This window comes from Phaethon aethereus (genome assembly GCF_964289735.1).
Source record: "Phaethon aethereus genome assembly, chromosome: 5".
NCBI lineage: Eukaryota > Metazoa > Chordata > Aves > Phaethontiformes > Phaethontidae > Phaethon > Phaethon aethereus.
Genome location: NC_138579.1, coordinates 12,709,167 through 12,721,215, shown reverse-complemented (window position 1 = coordinate 12,721,215; position 12,049 = coordinate 12,709,167). Strand labels below are relative to the sequence as shown.

Genomic DNA, 12,049 nt, shown 5'->3' with positions numbered 1-12,049 from the left:
TAGACCAGAGAGCTGCTTCCATCCTCTCAGTTACCTGAGGTGATGTTGCTCAGGAGCTCTCCTGCAGAGCTGTTTTCATACCAGACATGTGTAGCTCTCCCCACACCACCCACACAGGAAAAACTCATTCCAGAATGAGTTGTTTTTAATGGGAATACACCTTGCCATATTGTGCCATGGTAGTTTTTATGCAAACTGTTATAATCTGACCAGTTCTTTCTGAAATTTACAGGCTAGAAGGAAAATGATGAAAATGTTACCTTTTTTCCAAAGTGGTCCTATTGGAATACGCAACGGATCAGAGGGTTGCATTGATGTAAACAGGCAGCTTGAAAACCCTTCGACATCAGTAGCTGAGCACGTCCCTGCCTGTCCTGAACCTTCTGGAGACGAGATCTGGTCTAGGGACCAGGAGAAGATGAGTGAAAGGCCAGAGGCAGCCTGCAGACCCTCACGTGCATCTTCCATCACAAGCAATGGGAGCTGCACCTCTGCTGGGGACAGCCCTGAAAAGGGGAAGAAAGGAATAAAGGGAATCCTTACGAGTGCACTTAAGAAGATGAAAAAGGTCAAGCCACCCAGTGGTAAGTGCTCCCCCATCCTCCTTGCACCACCTTATAGGCCATAGTTATCTCTAGAGGGGCTGCACGAGGTGGAGAATTGTCCCCTTGAGAAACAAGGGCACTGACAGGTTCAACTGACTTGCCCAAGGATCTTGGGGAAACATGGGCTGAGGGGGACATGGCCTCAAGTCCTAAGCCTTTGGTACCAAGGGCACACTCTTTGAGGAACTGCCAGTTCGCAGGTTTTCTGTCCAAAACAAAACTTATTTCTACCTCTCATGGGGGCACAGAGATCTGTGGTTGGCCAGAAAACAAGGCGTGCCTCTCTGCTCTGTTCCTTCATGAAACCATCACCCTGTGAAATCTCCTCTTCTCCCAGGGACAGCAGTGAGCAGCGTGCGTAGGTCTTTCCTGGGGCTGGTATCTGAACATACAGCTCTTCCAGTCATGGGCACTGTCCCTGCAGGGTGCCTAGAGATATAGAAAAATACCCGCTCAGAGAAACCCAGAAATGGAGAGGAAGGAGCCCCTTGGTACTTCCAAAGCTCACCTGCCACCTCAGATGATGTATCTCATTACCTGGTTCATAGGCTTAGCAAGCTGTACCATAAAATAAGTTCATTTTTCAGTCCTACCTCCTTTACTGGGGCGCTTTTCCAAAGTCTCACTGGTTTAGTACAAATTATCTCATTTCCAGGCAAGCCTTTACCTGGCTTCTCTTTCTCCATGCATCAAATGTTTTCCCTATCTGGTGGTTTTCCTTCTCGGCCTTGAATTTGCTCAGCTAAATGAACCAAGGCTACTGAAAACAGGCCCTTCATGCCTTTTTTCTTACTGCTGCGTTACTCCATTCCCAATGTCTTTTTTTTGAAATAAAGCAACCAGAATTGCAGAAAATATTCGAGATGAGATACCACCAATGGTACAATTATGTCACCATTTTCTTATCTCAGCTGGCCATTCCTCATTCTCCAGGCATCTCTCTTCCTCCTCCACCTCAAGCTGATTCACATCCAGCTTGCAGCAGAAAATCATATTTGTTGCTAAGTAACTTTTGTGCTATGGAATTTGTATCTTTGTGCTATTAAATTTCAGCCCATTTACTATTCAAGTTATCCCATTGTTCCTGTATAATACACCAAGCCCTCAGTTTCAATACTGCCTCTGAACTTTGTGTAATCAGCAGATGCCAATAGGGCACTCCCACCTTTTGTGCTGCAGTCTCTAAGGAGAATATGAGTTTCATGAATAATGTAAGCATTCTCCAACCAGGGCTTTCCATACAAACCGTACACACCTAGCAAAACTTAATTTGGGATATAACGTCTCTATTTTAACTAGTAATTTCCCAGGTTACACCATATCAAATAACTGGCTGTAGTTCAGAAAGAATAGTTCCATTGTATTTACCTTGCCCACTAAATGTGTCCTCCAAAAAAGTTTCACAGATCAGTTTGTGCCAACCTATTTCTGGAAAACCCATGTGGTTTTTCTTCTAAGCACATCTTACTTAGCTATGTCTTTCTGTCTATGTTTTTTTCTAAAGCCATGCTTCTTACTTGAGGTCATATTAATGGGAGGGGTGATAATAAATAAATAAATGAATAAACCCCCCCAAATCTAAATTTTGGAAAAAATTATGGGTAGCACATGAACACCTGTCCGTATGTAACGCACCGGTGATGGGCTTCCATTGCCCCAGTTAGAGGTAGGCTAGAAATAATTTTAAATAAACAGAAAGATTTTCTGGTGAGGAATTCTAAGATCTAGCATTATAGAAATATAAACATTTTAAAAAAAAAATTCCAGAGCCATCATTTTATATAAAATAGAAATTTAAACCTTTGTTCTTGGGTAAAGAAAGGCTGTTCTTTTTTTCACCAGTCAAACAAATTATGGAGCTCCTTGAAGAGCACAAGCTTTGTGACGCCACTCAGCATCTGATTGTCCTGGAGAAAAGCCTGTCTAGCAAATGTGAGGAGGGACTGAACACCAGCCAGCAAGACATCGAGTCTGTCTACGAAGTTCTGAAGCACAAAGTCTTCAGCATCTTGAAAGACTCTGTCCTTCTAGCAAAAACAAACCCAGAACTGCTGCAGCAAGCAGTAGAAGCACTGAAAGAGCAGGAGAAAGAAGATCAAAACTACACATCAGAGAATCCACCTGACCAAAACATGCAGTTTAGACCTAGAAAATGGAAAGAGCTTTGGCTGGCTACAGTAAAGGAGTCGGTAGAGACTCGAATGAAAGACACAAGTCATACTCCTAAAACTGAGAACCTCTCTACAGTTGGTCAGAACCTCCTGCATATGGGAAAGACAATGAAAGAAGATTTGACGGTAGTTGTAAAGCACATTAAACAGCTTTATCCTCCTGAGTTTAACGTGTTCAGCACATATGCTGAACTCTACCACAACCATTTTGCCTCCCAGGCAAAGAAAAATGCTGAGTCTCATCTGGAAGACAAGGATATTTACCTCCTCCTCTCGTGGGTGCACAACATTTATCCAAAGTAAGTGAGGCTTTTACTCGTGTTTATCCCCGGTGATCAACACAGGTTCAGCAGCTGCAAAAACAGATATTTGCTTGATTTATGAATCGGCATCACTGTGATGCAGTCTGGTCTGTCGCTAGGTCTTGATATCACTGGTGTCCTGCTCATGTACACCAGCTGGCCACGAGAGTTGGAGGGGACACAATCAAGGCTGCTAGTCTGTAAACCAAAGGTTCACCCCGCCATTCAGGCTTCTGGGCCACAGACATGCCACACAGATGTTTAGTGCTTCACTTGTGGGGTGAATTGAGCAGGTTCATTGCCCTGATGTCTATTCCAGTTGCAGACCTGAACTCATTCTTGGAAAATTTGGAAATTCCAGCCCTCTGGATCAGAGTGCAGCCAATAAATAGAACAACCTGAGATGCTGTTATCCTGGGCATGGAAGATGTTGCTTAGGCATCACCCACAGTCTGTGCTGTCCTCTGGGTTAGGAGACCAAAGGGTGAGCCCCTGTGAGAGGACATCATCAGCTTCACAAGCCCCATATGTTATAGAACTGAAAATATTCCTTGTTGTGGCTTATAGTACCGGATGGAGAATCAAGGGCTCTCGTTCCTTAGGTGAAAACCAGCATATATACCAGCAGTGTTTCTTCGGCTGTTCTAAAGCCATTCAACCTTCACCTCCACTTTTTCATTCTCGTGTTTCACTGACGGCGTAGAATGAGTCAGTGTTGAACCTGGAAGTTTTCCAAAGCCAGAGCTGTGCTCTAGGTCAGGATATTCAGGCCTGAACCAGCATGTGTTTGGAAATCAGTAGGAGGGCTCAGCCAGAGCAGCGCAGCCCAGTGCTGGGGACAGTGTTGGCCAAGGCAGCGGATGCTTTGCGGGGTGTTCCCAGAGGCCAGGTCTGGGTGCCTTGCTCAGGGACCACCTCTCTCCATGACCAGCAGTGAAGGGAGCAGCGAGGAGGAGGAGGGTTGCACAAAGCCTGGCCCCAGCTTCCAGCATCGTATCAGAAACAGCCTGTGTGTGGGAAGCACAGTGGTGTACCCGGTGGAGCTGGGTCATGTGCAGACAAGGGAATCGGGCAATGCTCAGGGTTATTCTCTGCAGCTCCAGAGGGAGAGGCTGCTTCCAAATCAGCCCCCCAAGTGCTGGCCTGAGCCCCCCATGTCTGGCAGATCCCTTCCCTCGAAGCTGCTCAGGAGCACCTACCTCAGCCAGCGCACGGTGGAGACATGACAGCGGGGTATGAAACTGCCTGCTCCGTTCCCAACTAGCCACGAAATGCCAGCTTTTCATCTGATCCCCTTGCTACACTGATGGAGAGATGCTGTGTGCTGGGACGTGTCCCTCCTGCTCTGGGTCCCCAGTCCCCACCAGAGCCCAGTGGCTGGTGCTCAGGAGCTCGTCAGAACGTGACTCCATTCCCTGGGGTTGCTTGGGGTCCCAGCCCTCACAGGTCCCACCCCTGGCACAGATTCAGCTCCGCCAAGTCCTGCCTGGACTAAGGACAATGTACATTTCCATCTGTTTTCTCACGGATAGCCTCAAAAAGTGTTAGTGATTTGCATAAACAGCTGTCTTGAATTACACTGCCCTTGGAAAATGTGATTGTGTGGCTTTTTCATTCCAGAGATATGAGAAAAGATCATGTTTTAGCCAAGGAGTTGGAAAAAGTTAAGCTTGGAAGCCTTTTGCCATCAAGTCTGAGCAAAGAGCTTGAAAAGAAATACCTTGACAGTGAAGAGGTGAGAATCTGTTCAGTCCCTCCTCTTCCCTTTACTGCTCCCACATGACTCCTCGGAGGAGCTCTGACTTGTCCTGCATGCACAGTTCTCAGCTGTGAGTCACACACCCTTCTTTCAAAAGCAAGAATGCTTTTGTTTCTTTGGGGGGGACAGGTCAGCCTTCTGCTAGATGGGACTTGCAGAGCAAACTTCTGGTGAGCCCTGGGAGCCACCAGAGAAGTGCTCTCTTCTTGCAAGCCTTGCAGTGGGAAGGTGGGAAAAAACCCAACAGCAAATCTTTATGGGTAACTTTACAGTTTTCTGCTAAATCCCCAGAGGGATTTATGCTCCCTCTCACAGATGATGGATTCAGAATTACTTCTGGCCTCTGCAGCGGTGCCAGACCTTGAGCGCAAAGCATGCAGGTCCGGTCTTGAAAAATTTGTTTCTTTGATGGAGAATCATCTGGTCCGCAGAAAATAACAGTTGTTCTGGTTTTTGGATCACTCTTGCCTTAATGGAAACAAGAAGCAACTTTTACGGTACTCCCATAGCTTAGTGCTTTTGGCATTTTGGGCTGGAATTCCTGGAAAATGAGAAGGCAAGTTCCAGGTTTAGCTGTAGCCCGTGATGGTTTGCAGATGGGAGAGGTGGATGCGAGGGCTGCAAAGCGCAGGAACAAGGTGATCAGAGATACATGCCAGCCTTTGTGCAGACCATCTCAAAAGCCTTGCTGCATGCACAGTGTGCACGCAAGAGGGGTCGGAGCAGAGAAAACCTGAGGACATTTTGTTTCACTCTCCAACGCTCGTAAGACGTCAGAAGTGCTCACGAAAAAGGATTGCAAAACTGAGTGTGACACACAGGCAACGTGGGGGGGTTGTGGGAATTTTGGTTCTGGCACGTGTAGCTGCCTGCGACCTTCCTACCCACAGCTCTCCTCCCCGGCCCTCGAGATCACCACTGACGTGCCAGGTTGGCGGGCAGGGACGTAGATCTTGATCTTGACTCCTACCCTGAAATACTGAACTCGCTATTGCATAGGTGGATACCGTGGGGGGGTTGTCTTTGCTGCTGTGAAGCTGTGGATAAGGTGTCTCGTAACAAAGAGCCTTTATTTCTCAGCCAGGGCCGAGGAAAAAGTCTGCTCATCCACTTTGTGGTAAATGCTGTTGTTCTTCCTTCCCTAAAGGCTACTATCAAAAATTCACTGAGCAAATGTTTAGATAAAGAAATCCAGAGATGGAAAGAAGACAAAGAACCAGAGAAACTAAATGGACATTTTCAGAGTGAACTACTAGCAATATTTGTTATCCAGGTAATACAGATATATATAAAAAAAACAAACAATTGCATCTTACCTGTATTTAAGGTATGAGACTAACTATAGTCAGTTCAGGAAAGCGAAAGGCCAAGTCACTGGTGTAGGGCAGTGGTAGAGGTGGGTGGTGCAGGGAAGCCCTGACCCATGGTCTGATGTGGTCCTGGTCTACTGTGTGCTGGAGACGAATTCCTCTATAAGCAAAACGAGCAGGGAAGCTGCCTTCATTTCTCTCTGGTTCTCTTCCACACCCCTAGCTGGAGCCAAGCTGTGAGGCGCTGGGTCGCGCAGCAGCAGAGGGCCAAGAGGCAGGTTTAGCTGAGCGAGGAAGCCGCGTGGTGCTGTCGCTCTGCTTGCTCCCAGGGAGACTGTTACGGGCAGAGCTGCTCCAAGTGCTCACACCCTTTCCCCGTGTCCAACACTCTCCCTCCTCTGACTGCAGAGGATTAGTAGGGTTTATTTTTAAAAAACAAACTTTTCATATATTGAGGTGGTTGTGCTTAAATTGTTTTTTTTAATGCAATCATATGACATTCAGCCAAAAAAATCGAAAAACCCAAGTGACACTTTCCCTACTTTCTCATCTGTTTTATAGACTTTAATGCTTCTTTCTTCTTCCCCTCTCTCCCCATTTGAAAATGGAGTTCAAAATTGGCTTGAACCCACCAAAATAAGTGTAGCTGCTCTGCACGGTCCCTGGCTCAGTCGCAGGGAGGAGTGCAGGGGAGCTGGGCGCAGTTACCGCAGTTAAGGATCTGTAGCCTTTTTAACCAGCAAACCTGGCCTTTTTGGAGCAGGCGGCATTTAAATTGGTCGTCTTTGTTTGTTAGAGTGTCTACAGCGGCCAGAAGCGAGCCAAGGACATCAGCATGGCAGTGGGCGAGGAGCTGTCGTGTCGCCTGTCGAAGGAGCTGCCTGCCTTCCTGAAAAGGTGCGGTAAGGCTGCAGGCGGGCAGCAGGGCTGCCCGAGCTGCCCGGGGCACGCGCTCACCCGCCTCTCCTCTGCCCATCTCCCCTCCAGCTACCGGGATGCTTTTGAAGACTTCAAGGAGAAAAGCAAGAAGCACAGATACTACAAGCCTATACTGATTGCGAATATTAACAACTGCTGGAATTTTAGGTAAGGGTCCAAAGAAAAGGCTTTGCTCCTTCCTCTGCAGGCAGCAGATAGGAGTGTGACAGAGGGGAGGTGCTCCAGAGTGGGCAGAGGAAGGTCCATCTGCCTGCAGAGGAAGGTTTGGAGACCCCTGAATTTCTCTGTCTCTTTTGAGGACAGATTATTCTGACCTTGCTAATATTTCTGTGCAGAGACTACACAGAGAAAAACATGGCAGAAAAGGACAATAAAGACAGTATCCTCAGCACTCTCGGCGACATTGAAAACAGCGGCTTTGACATGCTGCTTCAACAGCTGTTTGTGCAGCTGAAGGTACCCCACACCCTCCTGCCCCACAACTCAGCCGGTGTCGGGGCTGGGCACGTTCCCCTGACACGCAATCGGTTGCCCAAATCTCCGATTCAAATGCAGCAATGTTCATAACGGCTGTGGTGCAGGTCACCTCCCAGCATCAGTCAGAAAACTCTGAATCACCTCTCCTTGAGCTGGTGCTCAAGCCTGCAGGCAAAACGGGTGCAGCTACATAGGCATGAATGTGCAGACGAGCATAAAACGTGCTGATCACATCTGAGATAACTGCTGCAGGAGGGAGAGTCTCAACCTGCAAGTGTTTACACTCCAAACTGTAGGAAGCAATCACAAACGACATGGACTGCAATTATGCAGCTTCTGGCTTCTTCACAAAGGTGGCCTGAAAGGCACTTTTGGTTTCTTTCTTTTTTTTTTTTTTCTTTTTTATATATAACAAGCTTTTTAAGTTAAGCAAGCATCGTGGAGGGGAAGCCGTAGGAGTCAGGAATGTTCAGCCGCAATCTCTCCTGCCTTTTCTGTAGGGCCTTTTGGAAGGCATCTGACAGAGCAAGGATGCTTTTTTTATTTTCATATTTATTTACTGTGGCCAAGAAAAATTGTGACTGAAAACATCTCATAATGATTAATTTTTTTCTGATGGTTCCATAACTCTCTAATCAGACAAAATGGTGTGGACAAAATGTTAAAAATGTGGAAATAGAAAAAGCATCTTCAATATGAGCCTTTCAAGTTCTCAGTTGTCTTCATCATGAGGAACCAAGAAGGGGGCACAAACCAAATACAACCCCCTTTTCCCCTGCCCCTGTAAGTCATTGTCACACGTCCCTGCACAGGACTGCACACCACGCTGTTGCTATGTAGGATACTGTACCTATAGAAATGCTAAATATATGTGTGTATAAACTTTGTTTTGAGGGAACTAAGCAGATTTTCCTTTTTTCAGCCAATTTATAAGAAGTTTACAGAAAATAAGTGGGACTCCAGCAATGAGATTATGAATGAGATCATTAAAACCACTAGTATACATATTTCAGACTTCCGGACCCTAAAGGACCCTTTCTACCACGTAAGTCAAAGAGAAATATCAGAGGGATTCTGGGATGCTGAGGCTGTGTTTTCAGCTCCGATCCTCTGCGACTGGAGTTGCCTTGACCAGCATTAAACTGGCCAGCTGGCCTGGCATCGGAGAGACCTCTCAGGCAGGATTTCCGTCAGCATGCAGCTTACCTAGATTAGCCATATAAATCTTACTCTCTCCAGCAGAAGCAGGCTTCTGTAGCTGTGCCGCAGTATTTTCAGCAAAAACCACCCTTGCTGTAGAGAAAGTGCTCTCGGGATCACCCAAAATACAGCTTTATTTATGTGTGGGATTGGTTCCGCAACCTTGAAACATGGATGCAATCGCACGGTTCTGTCTCATGGCTCCTTTGATTGCCCTAAGGACCGGAGGAGATGGATACAACTGGGACAAATCCCAGATAACTGAGGCACAACCACATTTTCAGTGATGCTGGAGTATACATGAAACATCACCGTATGAAAAATTCTTTGATTTCCTGCCTTTGTCTTTTTAGTAGCTGAAACAAAATTATGATGTTTTGTGTATTAGAGAGAGGAACAGGAGGAGCAGCGTGAATTCCTGTTTCTCTGGAGTACTGATACTTCTTATCTAACACATGTTAGATCTTTTCTATGCCTCCAACTCTTCCCAGAAGGAAACAACATTTGGGAATTCCCACACTTCATCAGTTTGAGTACAAAGAAATTCTCGGCATCTAGGATGTCGCGTAACCAGTCATGGGGAGGTTGGCAACCAGCACTGTTGCCCACGTGTGATCAGCAGCAGGCATTTGGTGGGGCATGTCTTACAACACCCAAGATGTTTTTGCCCTCCATCCACACACACAGTTTGTTTTGTCCCCAAGCAAAAGATACATGGATCACCTCTCCTTCCTAACAGGCTATCATTGAGAAGATCCACGCCCGTTTGGTTAAAGAGTACATTGTGAGGCTGCTGAAGAGGAAAGTCAGCCTGAAAACCCCAGCACAACAGCAAAACCTGGCCCAACACATCTCCAAGAACGCTGCCGACCTGGAAGCCTTCTGCACCAGCAATGTACGTGAGTGCTCACCATGTCCACACCAGCATGGGGCATGGGCATACTAAAAAACAGGAAAATAAATTTTCTGCAGCCTCTCATTAATCTTTCCAAATCAGCCTAATTTCCTGGAAGGAAGGACCTTAGCCAGAAACAGGTCACCAAGTGCTTGAGGGCAGGAAGGCTCCCCTGCTATCAGCCTGCCCTTCCCCAGACGGAGAGCCATGATTTCATTCTCCTTTGTCGCATAGGCAGTGGTTTCCTTTTGAAGGTTTATATTAATAGGGTCAGAAGATTTAGCTAAACACTGCAGTTCTCCGGTTTCAGTACAACTTACGTGGAGTCTGGGTTTTGACTCTTCCCCCTCACCCTTGATTTCCCTCACTCTGCTGCTTTTAGGTCAGGCAGGGACTAGGACATGTCCTGTCCTGAATCACAGAGTCATTAAGGTTGGAAAAGACCTTTAAGATCATCAAGTCCAACCATCAATGCAATACCACCGTACCCACTAAACCATGTCCACACAGGCAGTGTAGTGTCTCTGGTACATGAGGGTTTCCTCCACCAGAGACCTTGCTTCCTCTGTGTGGTTGAAACCCTTCTCTGTCCTCTGAGATCACCTCCCCCCTTTCACATCTCTAAATTTGCCTGAAAAAAAAGCAAAGCCAAGCCCTGTCCTCCACCGCCCTATGCACGTTTGACAGGAGAAGGAACAAGCCTGAGCATCACTCGCTGTGGGCAGGAGGTCAGGCATCCAGTGCCTTGGGATATCCAACGGCCTGAAAACAGGTTCAGTTGGGGCTTTTACCTGAGTGGGCAGGGAACGATTTTGGCAATGCCTGGAGATGCGAAAGGCAGGGTTGTGTGCAGAGCTGGGAGGGAGCAGCACGTGCTAGTGCATTACCTCACTCATCAGACCTTGTGCACACACCGGGCAGCATAGAAACCCAAGGAAAGGAAAACATGCTGGGAAGAAAGAGCAGAGAGTCTGTCGAGGTGGATGCGGAAACCTCAGTCTTATGGCAAACCCTACACCACTTGTGTAAGAGGATTAAAAACACCACACAACTAACCCAATTTCTCCAAGGCTGGCGCATGCAAAGGCTGGGCTAGAAACATCACTGAAAACAATGAGGCACCTAAAATCGCTGCCGTGTTACCTCGCCAGGTAACAGCCTCGGGAGCCGGCTCGGCGGCACTCCTGGCGAAACACAGGTCCTGGGCTGGGCAGAAGTTTGCACCTCCATGGTTCCCTGCTGACTGCTTTCTCTTCTGGCAGGGTTCTCAAGCCACATGGCTGAATTCAGCGCTCCCCAAACTGGCTGAAATAATCCGACTTCAGGATCTAGGTGCTATTAAAATTGAAGTTGCAACACTCGCCACGACGTACCCCGATATCCGGTAAGAGACGCTGAAACAGATTTGCAAATACTCAAAAGGGAATTCTAATTGAGCCAGGAAACAGTCAAATATGAGTATAGATGAGGTTCACGTAGCCTGGAAATTATGTAGGCTGAAAATGTTAAAAACGGGTGGGGGCTGCCTGCCAGGCTGTGGCAAGCCCAGTGCCATTGGACAACAAAAGCCTATTTATATATTCCAAATTCTGGCCTGATTTTCTCCTTCGCCTTGGAGATTCCCTACCCTCCCCCAAACCTCCCGGGGCGGTGCTGGGTCCCATACAGGATTGTCAGATGCCGAGCTGGCATCCACCAGGGACCTCAGCGCCCGCTGCGGCGTGGGGGCCGCATCCTGGCGCGTTGGACCGGCCACGCGGAGGTCTGCGGGAGGAGATAACACCTGCCCGTTTCTCTTCCGCAGCAAACGGCACCTGGAAGCGTTCCTGTACATTAAAGCCAATTTGTCACGCGGCGAACTCAAAAGCATCCTGGGCTACTTGGCAGACAGCACGGCATCCACGCTGCCTGGGGCCCCGCTCTTCTCCAACATAAACGTGTCCTAGACCAAGGCACCCCTTGGCCCCGCCTCGTGTCGGACTGTGGGCTAAGCGGGGGGTGGAGACCATCCGCTGGAGCGATGCACAGCGCACACTGCCGCCTTGTCCTACGCAAAGTGCTTTCTCCTAATCTGCGGCTCAGCATCGCTATGGAAATCACTGTCCTCCATGCACGGCCAGGAAAAGGGGGCACCCACAGGAGGAGCGGTGCTTGCAAGGGCTGGGGCTGCTCCACGCAGCAGTCGCAGACTCCCTCCAAGGTCTCCTTGGTGCCACCACGTTCTCCACCTGGAGACTGCCCTGGTGCTCTGACCTCCATCTACCTCACAGGGTGCCGTGAAGGCCACGTCACTGACTGCCCAGACCGGGCAGGCACCTCCTATGTATCTTTTTTCTTCTAAGGAAATGGAGGGAAGGAAAAACTGAAGACAAAATGTAGAGATGTTGGAAA

At 48.0% G+C, this 12,049-nt stretch overlaps 1 protein-coding gene across 1 annotated transcript; it reads left to right on the top strand.

Annotated features, from left to right (window-relative positions):
* Positions 1 to 244: 244 nt before the first annotated feature.
* On the top strand, positions 245 to 11,604 carry TNFAIP2 (TNF alpha induced protein 2; the record flags this gene model as incomplete). The annotated part of the gene is made up of 11 exons (XM_082000266.1): positions 245 to 584; positions 2,448 to 3,075; positions 4,699 to 4,813; positions 5,985 to 6,110; positions 6,944 to 7,044; positions 7,135 to 7,233; positions 7,422 to 7,542; positions 8,486 to 8,608; positions 9,503 to 9,658; positions 10,921 to 11,042; positions 11,463 to 11,604. The coding sequence occupies 11 exons, from the start codon at positions 245 to 247 to the stop codon at positions 11,602 to 11,604; spliced, it is 2,073 nt and encodes a 690-aa protein (XP_081856392.1).
* Positions 11,605 to 12,049: the final 445 nt, after the last annotated feature.